The sequence below is a fragment of the Macadamia integrifolia genome, chromosome 11 (genome assembly GCF_013358625.1).
Source record: "Macadamia integrifolia cultivar HAES 741 chromosome 11, SCU_Mint_v3, whole genome shotgun sequence".
Taxonomy (NCBI): Eukaryota; Viridiplantae; Streptophyta; class Magnoliopsida; order Proteales; family Proteaceae; genus Macadamia; species Macadamia integrifolia.
The window spans coordinates 25,947,442-25,970,405 of record NC_056567.1 but is presented as its reverse complement, the minus strand read 5'-3'; the positions used below and the strand labels follow the sequence as shown (position 1 = coordinate 25,970,405).

The following is a 22,964-nucleotide window of genomic DNA, read 5'->3' as shown; positions in this document are numbered from 1 at the left end:
AATTGGCTGATTATAAAAAGATGCTGGCTGCCTACCTCATAGCACCAATATAATATAAAAGAATAAGTATATTAATAGAAAGAATAAAAAGAGAAGAAAGAAAAGAAAGGGGGAGGGCACTTAACTCATTAAACGGTGATTCTCAACATACACAGGTAAAGCACACCATGTAAACGCTAAAAGAGAACAGAAACTATGGCAAGGTTCTACACAATACAAACTGGTATACAACAAACCAATCAAGAAAATAAGCAAATCGAACAACACAAGGTGATACAGTATATCTCGATATCAACAAAAATTTAAGCACTACTACAAAAGAAATGTAAGCTATGGAAAGGTTCAATACATTACAGACAGCAAATCAGGTCTGAGATTTATCATATGCAAATAAGAGAAAAGCAAAATGAGCAATGCAAGGTGAAACGCAAAACGGTACGATCCGGATTCCGATGTCAAACAAAATACATAAAGAAACCAGATAAGTCGAGCTAAAGCCTAATCAGGGGAGGGCAGGATAATAAGCTGATAATCAATAACTAGTTAGACAAAAAAAAAAAAAAATGTGGAAGTAAAATTGGGAGTAGGAGAAAATCCCTTACTACTGAGGACTCCCAACCCTTGTCCAACCCTGGGAGTCCAGCTTATATTCGTGCACTGGTACGGTGACCAGGTGATAGTGGCGGTGCTAGGGTACGGGTACTTCGGAAGTCAGTGCTGGGAGGAGGGAATCAGGTAAGGGGTGAAGAGAGTAGGATAATTAGGGGGAGGAAGGGAGGTGAAATCAGATAAAGAACCTTTTTTTTTTTTAAATACCAGTGCTTCTATGAAACAGGGACAGACCACTTGGGCAAGGATTTCGGTCTAGTGTAATTAGTTAAGGGTGGTGGCAAAGAGGTGGTTGGTGGTGAGATGTAGGGAGGGTAGGTAGGGCCACTTCTGGGGGAGAGATAGTTGAGATAAAGTCGTGGCCAAGGGCGAGTTCGAGAGGAGTAGGAAGGGAGTCGGGTGCGTAAAGAGAGAGTCAAAGAGAGGAGGGTTGCGTTAAAATCTGATAGGGTCTTTAGGGTTGAGATAAAATCAGGTCTGAGAGAACCTGTGATGAAGGATTTCAGGTGAGGGGGATAAGATAGATTCGTGAGAGAGAGAGAGAGAGAGAGAGAGAGAGAGAGAGAGAGAGAGAGAGAGAGATGGTTGAGGTAAAATTGGGGAGGAGGAAGGTTGAGGTAAAATTTTGTTTGTGATGGGGTATTTTAGGTGTGGGGGATAGGAGAGAGAGAGATGTGGGAGTGGGAGTGGGAGTGGGAGTGGGAGTGGGAGGGGGAGGGGGAGGGGGAGGGAGAGGGAGAGTGAGAGGAGAGAGAGAGAGAGAGAGAGAGTTAGGAGAGGTGGCTGAGATAAAATTAGCCTGAGAGATTTTAGTAGCAGGGTCAGGGAAAAAGATCCTGTGATGAGGGAATATAGGTTATGGGTAGGAAAGAAAAGTAAGAGATATAGGGAGGAGCGGAGAAAATCAGGAGAGGGTATACTTGGTGTTGAGGAGCCCTAGCGGCTGCCACAGCCTGAGATGGAGATGGTGTGCCGGAGAACCGTTTATTAAGGAGACATTGGGAGCGAGTGAGCCGGTGGGATCAAATAGGAGCCGACATTTTTTAATTTGTGAACTATGTCTTATTATCAATGTTTGGAATTTTGCTTGGGTGAATTGAAAATGCATTAAAAGAAGGGGGAGGGAAATGTGGCCCCAATAGGGATTAGTCCAAAAGGGCATCAAACAGGGTCCACGTGGCCTCAAAGAGTTTCAACATGCCAGCCCGGATGCCCAACCTAAGGTGGAGGGAAAATCGGTCTGCATTGGGAAGAGAACCAAAATCCCTAACCCTAACATCTCAACACAACATTTCCTAGCCGTCAATACGAAGGAGAACCATAAGTGAAGAGGCAACCACGATGAAGGAGCATTGGCCTTAAGAAGGGCCTTGGCCAAGCAGTCAGCTGGCCTAGCTGATGGGGCCTCCAAGGCGAAAGGGCGCCGACCTTTCTAAGGATAACGTCGGAGTGGCTGCCGGCCGAGAACGGCATAGCGGGCTGGTGTCAAAGAGGCAAAGCATTAGACCGAAGGTTAGGTTCCCAACGACCGACAGTCCCACCGGGGCAAGCAGACAACGAGGGCGAAAGCCGATGCTGCTAGTAGGCGGAAAGACCAAGCGAGCCCGACATCTGGAAGGGGAGACGACCAACAAGACAACAGGCCTGGCGAGAGTGGTGTCCAAAAGGGCTGCAGGCATGACGAGCAGCCAATCAAGAGGCAGAATTGGAGGAGCAGACGAGCCAACGGATAGACCAAACGAGCCTGATGGCCAACCGGGAGGATGGACAGTAGGCCTGACGAGAGAGGCATCCAAAGGGCAGCAAGGCTGACGGGACAGTGACCGGAAAGCAGCTAGCTCAGAAGGGGCAGACACCAAGTCATCAACAGGGCAGGCAGCGGACGGGAAGGCGAGCCGAGTGATTGCAGCAGCCTCAACACTGATAAAGATAACTGACCTCGAACCTTGTTCGGTGATCGACACTGGCAAGCGTGGTAGAAGAAGGGAGGAGTGGAGGAGGAAGGAGAGAGGGCGAGAGAAGAAGAAGAGGAAGAAGGGGGAGGGGAAGGGGAGATGCAGATGAAGGGGAAGAAGAGCAGTGGAGGAGGGAGGGAGAAGAGGAGAACGAGAAGAGAGGAGAAGAGAGAGGGGGAGAAGGCGAAGGGAGAGGGAGAGGGAGAGGGAGAGGGAGAGGGAGAGGAGGAGGAGAAAAAAGGGGGAGTGCGCGAGAAGAGGCAGAGGTAGAAGGGAGAGGGGAGAGGGGAGAGGGGAGAGGGGAGAAGGGAAGGGGAGAAGCAGAGAAAGGGGAGGAAGAGTGGAGGAGGTAGGGAGTGAGAAGAGAAGAGAAGAGAAGAGAAGAGAGGGAGAAGGCAAAGGGAGGGGGAGAGAGGAGGAGAGGAGGGGGTAATGCGGGGGCCGTGGGCTCTAAGAGACCCAACTAAGATGGCTGTGGGCCCACTTAAGAACTTAAACAATTCAGGTCTAAAATCAAGTGGCAAACAGTAAATAGACTGAAGTTCATGAGGGTGGAATGGCACTTTTGTAAATAACCAGAAATTCTAAGATGCCAAATGGATGTAAGGGCATGGAGGGGATTAGGAGTTATTGTCTAAGGTTAAACTAGGAATAGCATTCAACTTGATGACAGGGTGTAAATAAGAGGTTAAAGGAGGGGTATTAATATGGAATGAAATAAAAGACTGTCACAAAAGACAAAAGACAAAAGACTAAGGGATATGTAACATATGGGTTGGGAGGGATATATTGGGAATGAGAAATAAATTAGTTGCAAGATGTAAAAAAGATAGGAGGTAGGAGCAGTATGGATGGGGATTAAATGGGGTTTCGAAAAAAAAGGAAAGAAATGAATCGTGAAAGGAAGGAGGGGTCAGCTTTTTCTTGCGCACAGAACCCATGGCAGAAAAGGCAGTAAGGTTTTGTTGCAAAGATCTCCTTCGTTAGCTGTCGGTTGAGTCTAAAATTCCAGGAGGGTTTTAAGAAGAAGATCTACCAAACCCACAAGGTGGCTGCTTCAATCGGAAGGCTAGAGTGATGTGGGAAGAACCTGAAACTGGGGCTAGCGATAAATGCTGCTGCCACTCTGTTGCTGGTGTTGAATCTCACAACTGAGGGAGATTTCAAATTCAATATCCAGGGGCTTGAGTCGCCTAGAGATGGGTTTCCTTCGATTCAAGACTTGGGACAATCTGTAACAAACCAAGGTTCATCAAGCTTTCCTTCTTGAGACTGATACTACAATTCAGAAAGAGGGGGTGTGAGGATAAACCAGAAAATAAGGGATATCTACTTAAAGGGAGAAAGAGAGAAGAAAGGGAAGAAGAACCGTAGGGAAGAAGGGGGGGTTCTCATAGAGAGGGGGGGAGAGAGAGAGAGAGAGAGAGAGCACAGCCACGTTTTCATTCAATTCATTCTTCAATCCCCCCATCACATGGGTTACATGACTTATTTATAATAAATTCAAATTATAGTTTCCTAATTAAAGTCAAAGACAAATAAAATTTCCTAAAACCTATACTAACAGAATTAGAAACAAATAAGGACTCAAATTGAAAACTTGTTACCTATCTAGAAACTACCTAAAATAGAAGATTACGAATAAAATAAAATCCTAGAATATTCCAATATCCTTGAACCCAAATAAGTAACTTTGACCCCAAATTGGATTTGGTTTTGGGTCTGGGTTCTGGACCGGGTCTGGATCGTTCAATCTTAGCTTTGCTACATCAATTCGCCTGATGTTTAGAAAAACTCATCCACGAGTTTTATAGAAGGATAGAATCAACACCACTTGATCAACATCCTCGATCAACGGCTTTGATGGGGTAAAGATCCAGCACAACTCACTATCAACGGTCACGATCTCCTGATGGTCGTCAATAAATGATATGATTTTGATCGGAATCGGATGGTGGGGCTTCACAAATGAGATGGGCCATCGATCAGTTCTTCAGATGCAACCTTCATCGGATCATCCTGTTCATCTTTAACATCAGCAACAACACTTGCTGTAATGGTCTCTAGATGGGAAGCTTTAAGCCCTTCTAGGTTAGCTTTGAGAGCTTTGAAGGCTTCTTCATTCTGTTGATGAGAGCATGGTTCCCGAGGTGTTGTCACAATGTCGTGAATAACATGACCTTGCTGTCCGTCGGGGTTCAGAATACGTGTCTCTTAGGCATCAAGTTTTGTGGTAATGACCTGGAGGGTAAGAACTCATGCTTCCTGTACAACTCTACTAGCAACCAACTCAGCCTGGTTAGCTTGGAGGGTTCTTAAGATTTCTTCGTTCTGTTGAAGCAACAGAGTCTAAAGTTCAGATGAGGGGGTGGTGTAAGCAACCATTGGAGTAAAGGAGTTGATAGAAAATTCTCTCTGATACCAAATAATGTGGGGGCCAGTGGGCTCCAAGAGAGCCAACTAGGATGGCTGTGGGCCCACTTAAGAACTTAAACAATTTAGGTCTAAAATCAAGTGGCAAACAGTAAATAGACTGAAGTTCATAAGGGTGGAATGGCACTTTTGTAAATAACCAAAAATTCTAAGATGCCAGTTGGATGTAAGGGCATGGAGGGGATTAGGAGTTATTGTCTAAGGTTAAAATAGGAATAGCATTCAACTTGATGGTTGGGTGTGAATAAGAGGTTAAAGAAGGGGTATTAATATGGAATGAAATAAAAGACTCTCACAAAAGACAAAAGACAAAAGACCAAGGGATATGTAATGTATGGGTTGGGAGGGATATATTAGGAATGAGAAATAAATTAGTTGCAAGATGTAATAAAGATAGGAGGTATGGATGGCGATTAAAAATGGGTTTCGATAACAAAGGGAAGAAATGAATCGTGAAAGGAAGGAGGGGTCAGCTTTTTCTTGCGCACAGAACCCATGGCAGAAAAGGCAGTAAGGTTTTGTTGCAAAGATCTCCTTCGTTAGCTGTCGGTTGAATCTAAAATTCCAGGAGAAGGGTTTCAAGAAGAAGATCTACCAAACTCACAAGGTGGCTGCTCCAATCGGAAGGCTAGAGTGATGTGGGAAGAACCTGAAACTGGGGCTAGCGATAGATGCTGTTGCCACTCTGTTCAGGTGTTGAATCTCACAACTGAGGGAGATTTCAAAATCAATATCCAGGGGCTTGATTTACCTAGAGATGGGTTTCCTTCAATTTAAGACTCAGGACCAATTGGTAACAAACCAAGGTTTAGCAAGCTTTCCTTCTTGAGACTGATATTACAGTTCAGAAACAGGGGGTGTGAGGATAAACCAGAAATAAGGGATATCTACTCAAAAGAGAAACAAAGAGGGGAAGAAGAAAGATGAGAGAGGAGATAGGGTTTGCACAAGGGGGGGGGCGGAAGGAGAGAGAGAAGAAGGGGAAGAAGAACCGTAGGGAAGAAGGGGGGTTCTCACAGAGAAGGAGAGAGAGAGAGAGAGAGAGCACACAGCCACGTTTTCATTCAATTCATTTTTCAATCCTCCTATGACATGGGTTACATGACTTATAATAAATTCAAATTACAGTTTCCTAATTAAAGTCAAAGACAAATAAAATCTCCTAAAATCTATACTAACAGAATTAGAAACAAGTAAGGACTCAAATTGAAAACTTGTTACCTATCTTGAACTACCTAAAATAAAAGATTACAAATAAAATAAAATCCTAGAATATTCCAATATCCTTGAACCCAAATCAGTAACTTTGACCCCAAATTGGATTTGGTTTTGGGTCTGGGTTGATCCATTGTAGCGCTGCTACATCAGGGGGGAGCAGCCCAGCCTAACCGCCAGGCTGCTCTAGGCGGCGGCCTTCTTTTGTTTCTTCTGATGCTAGTGTTTTGGGGCTCTCGGTGGAAGAAAATTTTTTGACTTAAAAAAGTATTATTTTAGTCATGAGTACCATTTTGTATTTCTTTTTCTGAATGTTTTGTTGAGCAGCATATGACTTACTGGTGGAAACTTTTAAATCTGAGAATTGAGGTCTTTCTGTACTAATCAGAAATTGTTTATGGTTGGGAGACTTACTAGGCCGTGAGGCCCATAACCCGGAAGATCTCTACCCTGTCCTGCATGCGATCAAGGGTTTTAGAAATCTTTACTTGACAGATTATTTGAGTTGATTCATGAAAGAAATTTGAGTTGGCCATGAACTCTAGATAGCTGTTAAGATGGGAGGTTATCCCAAGTGCTGGAACTGCTTGCAAGAAACTTTGGGCATCTGATGGAGGGTAACGGAACAATATCAAATAAGATCATGATTCAGAATATGAAAGAACTGCAAAATAATGAACTCAAAGACAAGTTGAACCTGGCTGTTGAACTATACACACACACACACACACACACACACACACACACACACACACGTGCACTCCAAAACTGTTTCATGCACCTCTGTAGTATGTAAATGTATTGTTTACAAGTTCCGGTCACCTAGGATGATTTGAATAGATCAAAACAATTTAAACATTCGGATCACATTATTATTATTTTTGGATAGGTTTTGGATCACATTATTTGTTGCATAGCAGCTGTAAGTTGGGGGTTGGCCATGACATGTGCAGGTCTCTCGCTATTTATGTATTGTACTTTATGAGTTTTTGTCTTGTATGCAAGCGATCAAGTTGCTTTTAGAAATTAGAAGATGGCTTGTGCAATTTTATGCTTCTGAAACATTTAGGGATTTTATTTTCCTTTTGTGGTTTTTTTGGAATTATCTCATTTACTTATAATGAAAAGGGTCCTGCATTTAGTTGGGATAAGGTTGAGTTGTTGTTGAAAAGGGTCCAGCATATGACTTCATGTATATCAACTTTATTATACTGTCTGTCTTCAATAATTTTTTCTGCCACAATCAAACTGTCACTGTCGCAACCAACTTGTCCTCCAGCAAACCCTCAGTATTAATGGATTGCAAAGGTTTGGCAAAATCTCATGATTGAAAGCTAAAACATCTCTTCATTGACACATATAATGACAAGTTCAGCATTGCAATATGTAACAGAAGAATCTCAGACTCATATAGATGCTTTTGATGTTTGTAATTATATATAGTTTAATGAGTAATAAGTTTGAAATCACGTGCCAGGAAAGGAAAGGTATAATTTGAAATCTTCTTTAAGTAACTTATGTTGTTACCAAATGACATATTGTACTATTGCTAATTTATTTGGAGTGCAAATCTCCTGCAGTTCTCGGCAGTCAATTACTTGATTGTCAAGAGAGTATCTCATACCTTCTTATATTATCTGTATTCTTACTGTATATGTGTCTGCTGGTTTTCAGTTGTCAGCATCAGCTGGTTATGTGTAGGGTTCTTTAAAGGATTATGACGAAGTTGATCAGATTCAGAAAAAAAATGCTAAAAAATGGTCCAATGCTATGGACAGAGATACAAAGGGATTTTGAACTATGCTGAACAATTCGATAGTGTATGAAAAAGCTTTGATTGAGGCTTTCTGTTGGGCTTGAACTTGTAAAGAAATTTAATAATTAAGAATTTCAAATATTCTCATGAGCTGGAGATCAATTTTCTTATGAAGTTGTTGGCCTTTCATTATCAACAACGTCTTCTATTGTACAAAGTGGCTGTTCATTTTTCTTACATTTTGATAATTAATCTCTTAAATTTATAAGAGAAAAAATAGTCCTTATGTTTGAAATTAAATAAGTTTTTTTTTTTTTTTTAATGAATAAAAATCCATTGCCAAAAGAGGAAAAGGGAAGGGATATACATTAGGGGAGAAGAAAAACACAAAAACAGCTACAAAAGGGGACTATATACCCATTAGAGGGTAGAGGTGGGGGAGAAGGGGGGATCTACCAGGAGGCCATAACTAGCCTATTCCTAGGGGAAGCACTAACAAGCCTACAAGGGAGTGAGCGGAGCTTGGAACTAACATAAAAGTAGATGGCTTTCCAATTCATGTCGAAAGGGTGAGAGTTGGAAGGCCATCTTTGAAATTTCTATTCCAACCAGACGTGGTTGATAGTGGCACAAAAAGCAAGCTTACTAGCAGTGTCACAGATAGAAGATCCACCAAAGGTCATGTCAACCTAGATCTACTCTTTAAGGAGGGGTAAGATTCTTTTCCTACAGTCCTACCTGGCCTACAATGCTTGAGGACATTTTTCCAAATAGTGGAGGAGATTGGGCTACCAAACGAAAAGATGCTCAAAGTCTTTGATACTGTTCTAGTAGAGGCAATAGGAAGGGGAAACATTTATATGGCGAGAGAGGAGGAAAGATTGAGTGGGGAAATAATTGGAAAGGGCTCTCCAGATAGTAAAGCTATGCCGAGGGATATGGCCTTTGAACCAGGCAATATTTTGCTAAGGGGAAAGCTGGTTTTGAGGGCGAAGAAAGTTCCAAGTGGAGGAAGAGCTAAAGATGCCGGAAGGGTCAGGGGACCATCTAACTTGGTCCCCACCCCCACGCAATAAGAGGGGAGGGAGGGAGGGAGGGAGGGAGGGGGGGACAAAAAAGAGAGGGGGAGAGGAAGATTGTTGGGGGGGGGGGAGGTCCAAGCACCATTAGACATGATCGAGGAAACGAAGGCATACTTATCCATACCTAAAGAGTACGTAGACCAGCAACCTACAAGGGGGAGGAGAACTTTAGAGGGGTGCCAATTGTCCATCCAATGGGAAGTGGAAAGACTGTCAACGACAGAGGAACGGATGGCTCTGAAGGCTAAAGAACAAAGGTTAAGAGTGTTATGCCAAGTCCAGGAAGCCTTAGAGCAAGGGGATATCAGAGGGATTCTTCACCTGTAATGTTGTAATAACTAACTACTGACCATCTTATTTGTATCACCCCCTAAAAAAAAGAACCTAAAGTATTAAAGTAGGAATAGTTGACTTCAATTGTAATATACAATTGTGTTGTGGAACAGGCCAATAGATTTATAACTTCAAGGTTTGAGCTTTGTATAGAAATACTTGAACACTGTTAGCAGAGGGAAGTAAGGACAAAGTTTTCTCAAAGCCTATGATTAGAAGGTATTTAATTTTTCGAAGAATATTTGGGGAGAAGCTTGCAAAAGGGCTAGCAAGGGCTATGACAACTACGGCACTGTTTGACAACGTTCTATTTCTGCCGTTTCTGCGTTTTCTTGTTCCCAGAAACGGAGAAACAACCTGCATAAATTAAAATTTATGCCTATTTACATTTCTAGAAATGACTTTGATATCCTCGTTTCTAGAAACGAGTTTGAGAGAAAAAAAAAAGGCGGTTGTGCCCGATAAATCTCTCAACTATTTAAACCTAAAAAGAGACAACCGAACCCTCTCTCCCTTTTGAGCATCCGATAATACTATTGGGTTTTTTATTGACATTATGTCTGCAAAAAAAGTTTCGAAAAACAGGTTTATCAAACAGCAAAAAATCCGTTTTTGTTTCCGGAAACGTGAAAAGTCGTTTCTGCTGTTTCTAGACACAAACAACAAAAATGCTATTAAACCTTGCCTAAGCATACATTTAGGAAGGATGAGAATAAGGATTCCAAACTAAGGTTCAAGAACTTATTTCGTTTCGCAATCCGAAACTATCGAGATTTTATCAAAACATGTTCCATGTTTTTCACTTGGCCATTCTAGGAGGTTGTTTGCCGAAATGAGTGAAACAAATTGATTGAAATGACTGAAATTTTGACGAAACAATGCATCTTTTAGTCCGAAATGAGCGAAATTTCAACCAAACAATGTTAATTCTAGGTTTCGCCTCTTGTTTCCTCTTAGACATGTCAAAATTAATGAAATTAGCAAAATGTCATGTTCCAAACAGAGGGATAAGGCCTTGGAGGGGACAATGCAGTACTTAACAAAACATAGAAGAAGTTAGGGCAATATTGCAAGATTCTCTATATCATAGAGTTGTGGGATGATAATGATGAGATTATTCAGTTTAAAGTATGCTTAATATTTGTTCTCAGAATGGTGTTTATAGTTCCATGGATATGGATGTTGATATGATTGCATTTCATAGTTGCAACAAAGAATATTTTTGTATTGATGGATCTAAAATTTAGTTGAGTGATGCGATTCGTCGATTGAAGAAGAAATACCTTAACATTGCTAGAAGAGGGAAGGTGATGTAATATTGAAATTGAGGAAACTCAAAACAGTACCAGTGTATGATCTTTTCTCAGAGAATAGAGAATTCTAGATATGAAGATTAGGATATTGCTAAAAATTGTTGAAAGATGAAAAGGATGGAACAATAAACAATAAAATAACACTCGGGTTTCACACCGCAAGGTGGATCGACTGGATCAAACACCAACCTATCTTGATCAAACAGAAGAGATTTCTTAATCAAACACAAGAGATTCTTGATCAAACATAAGAAGAGAGTTGCATAAGCAAACTTTGTTTTCAAATTTTGAGTTGTCCTTGAATGCTTACAATTGATCCCTATTTATAGGACCAACTCAACAAAACATTACATACCCAACTTCCAACTAACAATAGTAGAAAGTCTTCACTTATTAAGGTTGGGGTAAGAAAGTCTTCACCTTTCAACTACTAAAGTTGGAAAAGTCTTCACCTACCAACTACTAAAAGTGAAAAAATCCTCGCCTCTTAAAGTGGGAATGGGAAAGTCTTCAGCCCCCAACTACCAAAGGTGGAAAAGTCTTCTCCTACCAACTACCAAAGGTGGAAAAATCATCACCTCTTAAAGTTGGTATGGGAAAGTAAAAGTAAAAGTAAAAGTACCTTCTAAACACTTATTGACCCCATGACTGGTTCAACTAATGAACCAAACCACTACTAGACCAAAACATGTAAACCATAGTAACTAATCCCGTATGCATATCTATTACCCATGGTTTAGGCTCATTAAACTATTAAAGTGGCCTATTACATTAAAAAACCCTTGGACCAAAGGCCCAACATGCATATAACCCAACCATAGGCTTATTCCTAAGAAAACAAACCCATTTTGGTGATAAATCTGCATCAGAAGGGGTGCAAGGACCCACTTTTCTCAAAGCCCAATGATGAGAAGGCGTTCAATATGTCAACGAAAATTTTGAGAGAAGCCTCTAAAAGCATCGATAAGGGCTATAAGAACTAACTTGAGCCTAGGAAGGATGTAAATACCAATTCCAAACAGAGGAAGATGTTGACCACGATTTCTTTTCCTGCCTTTTTTCTTCCACCATATGGAAGAAAGTCCTCAACCTTTGTTGGCCTTCCCATAGGTGCCCCCTCCCTCTCAGCAGAGAATGGATCTGGATCAACATGACATTCGGGGGAACACCATCTGTGATACTGCTGGGAAGCTCGCTTTCTGCGCCACCATCAATCACCTTTAGATGGAGCGTAATCTTTGTAGATGAACTTCTAACTCTCACTCGTATATGAGAAGATTTGAAATGCCATCTACTTTGACGTCTCCTTCAAACTTGATCGCCTAAAGCATTGCCTTGCTCGCAACTTCCCAAAGAACAGACATTGTTGTTGCATGGGGTCTCCCTTTGTCTATCATTGTTCCCCCTAGTTGATGTATGCCCTTTTTCATTGGTTAGTTGTCTTGTTGGCTTTGTTCCTCCCCCCTTTTTTTGTAACCTTTAGGGGGGCTTGATTTCTCCCCCTCGTATATTCTCTTCTCGTGTAATTTAATTGTTTATTCATAAAAAAAAGCATTAGATTATTCTATTTAAAAGTATGCGTAATATTTGTTGTGAAAATGGTATTAATCATTATAGTGATATGGATGTTTATATGGTTCTATTTTATAATTGCAACAAATAATGCATTCGTTTTGATGGTTCTAAAACTCAATTGAGTGACAAAATTCGCTTATTGAAGAAATACGTGAACAAGTAGAGGGAAGGGTTGTAAGAACCCATTTTTCTCAAAGTCCCATGGTGAGAAGGTGTTTAATATATCAAATAATATTTAGGAAAAAGCCTGGAAAAGCGACAACAAAGGCTTTGACAACTAACCGTGCGTTTTGGAAGGATAAGAATAAGAGTTCCAAATGGAGAAATAAGACATTGGAGTGGGGACAATATAATCCATAACAAAACAGAGAAGTCAGGGTAAGACCAGCATAAATTTCAGTTTCAGAGAGTTGTCAGATGATAATGATGAGACTATTCTGTTAAAATGTATGCTTAATTTTTGTTCTTAGAATGATATTAATCATTCCATTGATTTGGATGTTGATATAGTTGAATACTTGAATTTCATACCTTTATTAAAGAATTCATTCTTTTTTGCCTCTTCGCCGATTGGAGGAGAAAAATAAATACATGAACAATGCTAGTAGAGGGAAGGGGTGTAAGGACCCATTTTTCTAAAGGCTCAATGTCACACCCTGCCCTCAATACTGCACAGGTATGCCGGCACTGGGCACCTCATTGTATCCAGTCAGCCTGTTTTTCCCAGGATCCAGACTCTGGGTAGTTCGCAACACCACAATACCCAACTAGAGAGATTAGAGCTATTGCATACATCATATGTACAATATTAAAATTCATAGCCATCCAATGTCTCTACTTGATACTATATTTATATTTATAGACATAATACAGTCATCCATATCTTACAGTTATCCACATATATTACAATTATCCAAAATGTCAAGGAATATTTACACAAAATATGACATCTCCCAAAAAGGGCTCAGATCACCAAAAGCGATCTCTGTGGAAGCTTGTATGTACACAAAAAGAATGGTCAGTGATATAGCTGCTCCTCAGTAACATTGGCCTCCGTAGGCACAATCGTTACAGTCACAGGCAAGTTCGTGTTCGAGTTCATTTTCTTGAATATGGGCCATGTGATCCATGGCCATTGTCTCATAATTAGTGCTAGGAGTCGGCAGAATACCGCCTTCATCATCTATAGGATCAAAATAAAAGGGGGGTGAGCACATCATGCTCAGTGAGGGGGTGGAGCAAGCAAACACACACAACCATATGATGCAATGCATGCTCCACAAAGATAGATGATGCTCATGATTCCATTTATTAAGCTACATTGCTCCCCCTAGTTCATTACTAAGTCTCATCACATATGGGTATAGTGCTACGCAACGTAAGTGACATTCCCTACCTTGTACGTTGGGCCTCAGGAATACAAATTCGTTGTAGGTAGGAGTCAGCCAGTCCGGTAAGAACCTCGGTCCGCCGGCTAACCCCTAATTAGTAACCCCGTAAAAATATCAGGCATACAGTAAGTTGTATCATGTCCACATCTGTCTCTGGTATAGTACGTCGTACCAGGCATAGTGCACTGCTGATCAGGCAGCCACATATGTCGGGATTAGTTTGTACCTATCCCCCTACGGACAGGGGGTTGTAGCACTTAGGGTGGTGATACCTAACCCAACATACTATATGATGCACATCCATTCATCACATATATACACATATCTTGGGCACCTGCTAGTGTCCTATCTTACCTGACTTACTTTTCTCAATTTCAAGTCTACCAAAATAGAGGTTTTCAAAATAAAATATAATGCACATACACATACAAGGATGCATGATCATAGTACAAATAGAAAAATAAAGAAACACTCCAAAAAGGTCGGGGCACCCATTCACCTTGGTAGTCAAGGCTAAGAAGATCACTCCTGTGGGCTGAGCACCTACACTGCAATTCAGATTGCCTAGGTCACAAAATATTTGAAGTATCAGATATATAACAGAATTCTATATCCACCCACTTGCTTTAAGTGAGATAGAGATCTAGTCTGCCCTTTCTAATTTCCTAAATTTTCCTTTACTGCTCGGGATTTATTAGGAAATCCCCTTTCAGGTGAAGGGGTTTCCACTCATACTTGATATCCTCAAGGTCTGATGAGATTGCAAGCATGAAACTTTACCATTCTAGATCAAACTTTCATAGGTTAGATGTCTTTGAAGTCCCTTTTTGGTTTCTGCTATGTTTTCATATGATTAGTTCTCTTTTTTTTTTTTTTTTTTTTTTTTTTTTGAGGTCCGAATGCTTAAGGGAAGGTGCATTTCCCAAATTGTTTTCTTCAATTTACCAATAACCTATGTTGGTTTACTTAATTTTGTTTAATTGGGTGAACTCCAAATTTTAGCAGAATTTTAGAGAAGACTAAAATAATTTTAGAAATGACCATTACAGCTTTAAATTCCGTTCAATTGATTCAGAATTTCTTTATAATCTTGCAACATGATAGTACAAAGAAATTAAGGAGGACAATATCATGCTTTAGATTAGGATTTAATGATAATCTGCCCATGCAATAGTTTTCCCACTTTTCTTTATAGGGTTCTAACCGAATTGACAGATACCTGGGTCGATTCCATCAATTAGGTTTCCAAAACCTCTGGAGATTAGGGCTTCTACTCAGAATTTAAAAATCCTAAGCTTATATTAGCTTAATTCCTATTATTTCCTTGTAAATTGATGAATATCCCTTTGAAATTTTACTTTTAATCATGAATTAAGATTCTGTTATGGGGTTTAGGGTAGAACTTTTATCTGCCCATCCCTATTTGGCCTTAATTCCAGAGGATCCCTTAAGGAATGAAACCTCTTCTTCCCATAGCATCACAGGAACCATTTTGGTGGCTGATTAGTCTTTCAATCTTGCTGAAATTGGGATTATACTACAAAATTTCTCAAACTTTACACTAAATTCTCTATTCATCCAAATCAGTGAATTTAACCTATTAATATCATAGAAATTTTGCAACTTCAGAATTATACTGGGTTAGCTTCTTACCTGAATAATGGATCTTCTAATTGCTGTTTTAGAAATCTCAACTCTTTCCTTCTCTTCTTGTCTTCCTCTCTTCTTTCCTTCTCTTCTCTTCTTCTTTTTCTTCTCTCTCTTCTTGTTCTTGCTGCACAAGAAATATTTGGGGATTCAAATGCTGTTCGGTGGTCTTACTAACCCCCTCCACCGAATACACTAGCACCCCCCGGCCCCCCCACATGTTCCTCTCTTAACCACCTTAAACATAAGGCTTAGGTGATAAAAGAAATCAACACCTAAGTGACACATGTTTTACACCTATAATATATATATGTATATATAATTGATTATATAATACAATAATACATGTATATCAATTATACTAAAGATTTTTTTTTTCGTTATTAGAAGAACAAGGGGAGAAGGGTGGTTCACATAATAGAAAAATGTGAGGGGCCCACAGAATCCAAATATTCTATTTTGCCAAGCCAACTGGCTGGCCTGCCTGTTAATTCCAGGACTCTCCCACCTGTATCTAGCATTCTGAAACCCCTGGTATGGGTTATAATTTACCTGTTGGCCCATGTTTCCTTCTGGTTCCTCCAACACTGTTGGTAGGATGTACAAGTACAAGTGGGGTCTTTCTTCCCCTCTTGGCATTCCACTGCTGCCCACCAAGCCAATATTGGCCTTCTTTGCCTGGTATTTTTGCCTGTCCACATGGAAGGTAGAGAAATGAAATTAGAGTGTTACACTCAATGATGAAAATGTGATTAATTTGTCAAAGAAAATTCGGGGAGAAAAATGCAAGAGCACCACCAAAGGCTATAGAAACTATGCATGCCCCTAGGAAGCATAAGAATAAGTATTTGAAACCGAGGAATAAGGCATTAAAAGGAACTTGAGATAGTGTCATGGTAAGACGAGCAAAAATCTCTATTTTAGAGAGTAGTGGCAAAAAATTAAGTATACATTTCGACAGAATAATCTCATTTTTATAATCCCATTAACTTTGATATGGAGACTTTTCATTTTTGTCAGGTAATTCGTTGTCCCTGCTTCCTTCCAATGCCTTATTCCTTTGTTTGGAATCCTTATTCTAATCTTTCCTAGACGCATGCTTAGTTGCCTTAGCCCTTTCATGTGCTTTTGCAGGCATCTCTCCATATATTCTTTGAAAAATTAAACACCTTCTCATCATAGGGATATGAGAAAAATGGGCCCTTACACCTTTTCCTCTATTAGCATTGTTCATGTATTTCTTTTTCTTCTTCAATCGGTGAATTTTGTCGCTTAACTAAGTTTTAGAGACATTAAAGCAAATTCATTCTATGATGAAGATATGAAATTCAACCATATCACTGAAAAGATTTATACTATTTTGAGAACAAAAATAAAGCATGCCTTCAACAAAATAATTTCATCACTATCATCCCACAACTCTCTGAAATAGTGACTTCTACTAGTCTTACCCTGACTTTTTAGGAAAAAGATCCTCTCCAACACCACCGACCCTCCAACGATCCATCCAAGGGTTGGGAGTGCTTGGATACATATCCCCAGGTGTTGGCAGATGTTGGGATGCGTGACCAAACCCTCCAAACCCTTAGATGGATCGTTGGAGGGTGGTTGGAGGGTGCAGTCGTTGGAGAGGAGCCAAATCTGACTTTTTATCTATTTTGTATTGTACTACATTGTCCTTGATCCTTATAAGGCCTTATTCCTTATTTGGAATCTTTATTCTCATCGTTTTTGGGCAAAAATTTAGTTGTCAAAACGAATGAATATTTTAATGAAGCTATGGAATGCAACCTTATCAACGATCATATTAATGAAATAATTATATCACTTTGAGAACAAAATACAACATATCTTTCAACAGAGTAATATATCATTATCACCCCACAACTCTCCGAATGAGACTTTTGTTGGTCTTGCCCTATTTTCTTCTCTGTGTTCTAAGGTATTGCATCAACCTAATTCCCTCCAAGGCCTTATTCCTCTTTGGATTCCTTGTTCGTTTCCTTTCTAGGTGCAAACTTAGTTGTTGCAACTCTTGTTGGCATTTTTGCTAGCTTATGCTCAAATATTCTTTAACAATTTAAACACCTTCTCATCATGGGGTCTTGAGAAAAAATGGGTCTTTACACCCCTTTCCTCTTTTAATATTGTTTTTGTGTTTCTTTTTTTTCTTCAATCGACGAATTATGTTCCTCAAATGAGTTTTAGAGACATCAAAATGAAGTTATGAAATTCAGTTATATCAACATCCATACCAATGGAATGATTAATACCATTCTGAAAACAAAAATCAAGCATGGCTTTTAACAGAATAATCTTATCTTTATCATCCCACAATTCTTTGAAATAAGGACTTCTCTGTTTTGCCAAGAACTGCATTTTCTTTGGTTTCCTCTAAGACCTTCGTCTGTTTGGAGTCATTTTTCATATCTTTCCTAAACGCATGCTTAGTTGCCATAGCCTTTGTTGGCACTTCTGCAGGCTTCTCGGTTAATATTCTTTGACAAATTAAACACCTTCTCATCATGGGGTTTTGAGAAAAATGGGTCCTTTCACCCCTTCTCTCTGCTAGTATTGTTCAGTTATTTTTTTTCCAATTTGCAAATTTTGTTGTTCAACTTAGTCTTGGAGACATCAAAATGAATGCATTCTTTGATGAAGCTATGAAATGCAACAATATCAACATCTATATTAGTGGAATGATTATTACCATTCTGAGAACAAAAATTAAACTTTTTTTTCAACAAAATAATCTCAGCATTATCATGCTAGAACTCTCTAAAATAGTCTTTTGCTGGTCTTGCCATGATTTCTTCTCTGTTTTGTGAGAATCGGATTGTCCCATGCTCCCGGCAAGGCCATATTTCTCTTCTTGGAATACTTATTCTCATCCCTTCTTAGCACTCGCTTAGTTGTCGTAGCCCTTGTTAGTGTGTTTGTAGGCTTCTCCTCAAATATTATTTGACAAATTAATTACTTTCTCATCATTGGCTTTGAGAAAATGGGCCCTTACGTCACTTCCCTTTGCTAGTACGGTTTAGGTATTTCTTTTTCTTCTTCAATCGGCGAATTTTGTCGTTCAATTGAGTTTTAGATTCATCAAAATGAATTGGATTATTTGATAAAGTTATGAGATGCAACAATATCAACATCTATATCAGTGGATTGATTAATACCATTCTGAGAACAAAAATTATGCATTCCTTTCATCGATTAATCTCATTGTTATAATCCCACAGTTCTCTAAAATAGGGACTTCTTTTTTTGCGATCCTTATTTATTCTTTTTGCAGTCCTATTCTAATCCTTTTTCGGCGCATGCTAAGTAGCCCTTGTTGGCACTTTTGTAGGCTTCTCGCCAAATATTTTTTGACAAACTAAACACTTTCTCTTCATGGGGCTTGTGAAAAATGGGTCCTTATGCCCCTTTCCTCAACTAGCATTGTTCGTATATTTCTTTCTATATTTCAGTTGGCGAATTTGATCATTTAATTAAGGTTTAGAGACATCAAAATGAATGAATTCTTTGATGAAACTATGAAATGGAACTTTAGCAACATCCATATTAGTGGAATGATTAATACCATAGCATAATTAAGATATGTTGCAAGGGCAAGTCCTTGTTGGGTTATATTTTGATGTCATTAGTTTTCCTAGTTAGATTAAGTTTAGGTTGAGTCTACGTAAAATCCTAGGAGTCTATTTGTTTTAATTTTATAAATAAAGGTATTGCACCACGATGTGCACACACTTAATCCATCGTAGGTTTAGATTTTTCTGTTCCTCTCTTTCTCTCTCTCTACTTTCAAGTATTGGTTTTAGGTTCTGGGTTTGTCGTACATATTTATTTCTCCTACAATCATAGTTCAAAAACTTGCCAAAATTTCGCTAATTTCGGTCGCAAAAATGCACTTTTCTTCAGATGTTTTCCTCCTGAAATGACCAAGCAAAACTCACTGAAAAAATACACTATTTTAGCGAATTTTTTGTATTTCGCTTATTTCGGTTCAACTGAAATGGCTTACCAAAATGAGATTTTGTCCTACTAGGTGGTATGTTCTGCTTGTAAGATTGGATTGAAGAACTCCTATCCTGTTCTTGGTTTTGTGCTCAAGATGGATGTGAAAAGTTCACTGAGAGTCTTTTGCAAATGATTAAGGGTAGCCTTCTTGTTTGTCCTGTTTAAAATTTACTGACTTTATATTACTGTTAGAGATTTATCTGTTAAAGACTTTTGGGATTAAACTATTTAATTTTCTTCCTTCTTTATGAAAGACTGAATCATTTCATGTTTTAACTGCTCGCATCTATTAATGATTTTCTTGTTATACTAATTGACTTAAGACATTTTTCTATCTTCTGAGCTTAGTATATCTTTTTAATTGCCTCATATACTACTATATTGATCTTTTACCTCTTTATCAATTAGTCTAGTCAATTTATTGATTCTTATATGTTATCAAATTGATTATTTCTTTGAAGGGTTTTCTTTGTTTAGGGGTTTTAGTTAGGATGGAAGTTCTTTTTTGGCTTTTCAGTTGCATTCTGTGGCTGTAGTTTAGACTTGTTAATAATTCTACATTGTGGCCATAGAGGCCGCTTGGGCTCAGATCCACAGCCACAGGTTGATTATTTATTTTTTGGTTACTTGCTTTCATTTTCTGATTTTCTTAATGCATTTGGGGGACTCATTAAGGATGCTTTTGTGTAATTTTATCGTAGGAGCATAATGGAAAGCATCTTTGGTCAAGGACTTGATTCGGAAGAGAGCGACCGAGGTTTGGAAACTGAAACCTTTGATCAGGAAATGGCAGAAGATGACCTCTCAAAGGATTTGGAGTTGTGTACAGACGGAAATAGCCAGATGATGGAACAATCTGTTGAAGCATTGTCAAACAATTCCGATGTTCTAGAACCATATGTCGGCATGGAGTTCAAATCAAGAGATGAGGCCAGGGAATTTTATGTTGCATATGGTAGGCGTACAGGTTTCACTGTGCGCATTCATCATAATCGGCGTTCACGTCTAAACAATCAAGTCATTGGTCAAGATTTTGTTTGCTCGAAAGAAGGCTTTCGTGCAAAAAAGTATGTATACAGAAAGGATAGGGTTCTTCCTCCACCACCGGTTACTAGAGAAGGATGCAATGCGATGTTAAGGCTAGCCCTAAGGGATGGAGTAAAGTGGATAGTCACTAAATTTGTAAAGGAACACAGCCATAAGCTAATGAATCCTAGTAAAGTACCGTGGCGGCGATCGGAAAGGATTCTAATCAGTGAGGTATGTTTGTGATCAATTATTCAACAGAATGCATATATATATCAAACATTTCCGCTTTAAAATTTTGAATATCAGTTCACCAATATATGTGATGATATATGTTGGTAGAATGGATAGATGGATTGTAAATGATTGTGGTTTTTTTTTTTATGATAAGTAAATGAGAATTTCATTAGTGGCCAAGCCTGTGGCGCAATGACTAAGTTGCACTATTGCAACATGTTGGTCACAGGTTCAAAACTTGGAAAACAACCTCTTTTGCAAAGCAAAGGGTAAAGCTGCATACATTTGCCCTTCCTAGACCTTGCAGTAGCAGTAGTCTCGTGCATTGGGTTGCTCTTTTTTAAATGAGAATTTCATTGAACTTAAAAGTGAATCAAAATATGTGCAAGATCTCAATATACAGTGTAAAAACACACACACACACACACACACACACACACACACAAAAGCCTAATCAGTACTAAACTTTAACTCATGCACCATTCGAGGTTTCGGGCCTGAACGAAACAGAGATATCTTGACGAAACCAGGTTACTTCTTTTGCAGCAAGTTTCGGTGGCCATATGGTCAAGTTATGTCTTGAAAGTTGTAGGGCATCCTATTTTAGGCCTTTAAACATAGTGGAAACATTAGATTTAAAAAAAAATCACACCCACAATGGTAGTTCGACTTTGGACCCTAGATTGGTAGTTTACGTTATATACAATCTCTACCTTAGGCTATTCCACATAATATTTAGTACTAGAAAACATATAATTCAAGTAAAGCAACTTAAATAAGCATTAGGAATTATAATACATCAAATTATAAACCATTTCATAAATCAGGCATTATACATGGTTGAATCACATATATAAGATTTACAAAGAGTCACATATATTAGTGTAAGTAATTGTACAATACAAGTGGATGACTCATCTTATGTTTATCCTAGAGTCCTAGACTCCTAGTATTGCAAAGGGTCAGATCTTTATATTGTTGCTGATGGTATATCAAGTTTTCCTAACTGGGTAAGGTTTTGTTGTTGAGCAACAAATCCTCTTGTTCCTTATTTGGGTAAGATTTGTCCGAAAAAGGGAGCAAATAGGAGACGGGGGATGGTTTTCTTCAAAAACAGGCAAAACCAGTTGAGATAACCAAGATTGGGCTGAAACTCGTTGAGTTACAATATTTATATGAAGTGGTATGTAACATTTCTCCTGAAACATACCGATACAAAATAATGGACCAAGATTTCGCTGAGATATCGAAATCTTGGTCGAAACCATGCACATTTTGTGTTTTGATATTGGTTTCGACTCAAGACCTAGTGAAACTGAGCTATTTACCGAGATTTACTGAGATCTTTCCGAGATCTTGTGCCATGCTCATGCAACAACCTGTGAGTCTGTGACCCCATTTACGAAAACTCGTTCCTAACCCCACCTCTAGTCCAAAGTGTCCTAAATAATTGGTGGTCCTGGGTATGAAGCTCCTATTACTGCATAGGACTTCTGCTCTTTTAATTAAATGTGATCTTCCCTTACAATTTTAGTTTCTAGAAATAATTGTTTGCACACTCTTTATTTACCCGAGGATCTACATTAACTACTATTACAATTTTCTCTTTAAAATGTGAAATATAATTAGGTGTAAAGGTAGTGTTCGAAATGGTTGAAACTAGTTGATGCAGTAGCATTATCCTGGCTGGACCAGGATGACCCGATCTGGAAACCCAGACCGAAACAAACGAGAACAAAGTGGCCTTTTGATCTAATAGAGGGTTGGTAGGGGTTTATTTAGCTATTTGGGGTTAATTCTATAATTTAACTTTTGTTTTATTTTATATTGAGTTCGATGTACGTAGGAGATTTGATTGAATTTTTTTCTTACTTTGAGAAGAGTCTGTTTCAGTAGTTTCTATTTTATAAGGAGTTTATATTTTCTTTATACACATTGTAAACAACCGATTGAGAAGATTGGAATATAAATTTGAGTTGGTTCTTCATTGTGGCGGAGTCGTGCATGTGTGACCAGGTTGGATTCCTGCAGTTCTTCATCTGTTCCTTTGTTCCTCTTCTTCCTTTTATTCCTCCTATTCTCCTCACATTCTATTATGTTTTACCTTTTGTTTTCTCTTCTCTTTATTACCCTGTTCTCCCTGGCAGTACTTGCAGCCCCATAGCCTATAGGTTTATACTGAGTTCCATCTATTCAACCCTTTCACCTTAAGGTTTGGTCGAAGGAACCCTTCCCCTAGGTGATCAAAGCCCTATAATCTCATTCCTGAAAGCCATCTTGATGGAGGTCCGATAGGTGTAGGGAAGAATCTCTGAGATGAACTCAGAGTCGTAGGGGAGGGAGAGGGGATTCACACAATAGGGGGGAGGGGG

At 39.2% G+C, this 22,964-nt stretch overlaps 1 protein-coding gene across 3 annotated transcripts in view; it reads left to right on the top strand.

The window, feature by feature from the left end:
• The window catches only part of LOC122093935 (protein FAR-RED ELONGATED HYPOCOTYL 3-like), a 43,734-nt gene that overhangs the window by 5,425 nt on the left and 15,345 nt on the right, over positions 1-22,964 (top strand). For 2 of the 3 annotated variants that reach the window (XM_042664494.1, XM_042664495.1), the window contains exon 3: positions 20,031-20,589. In XM_042664494.1, the coding sequence (XP_042520428.1) occupies positions 20,038-20,589 (552 nt within the window). In that variant the 5' untranslated portion in view covers positions 20,031-20,037. Of the gene's footprint in view, positions 1-7,142; positions 7,166-20,030; positions 20,590-22,964 lie in introns of those variants that run through there. The other variant, XM_042664493.1, reaches the window with a different exon arrangement.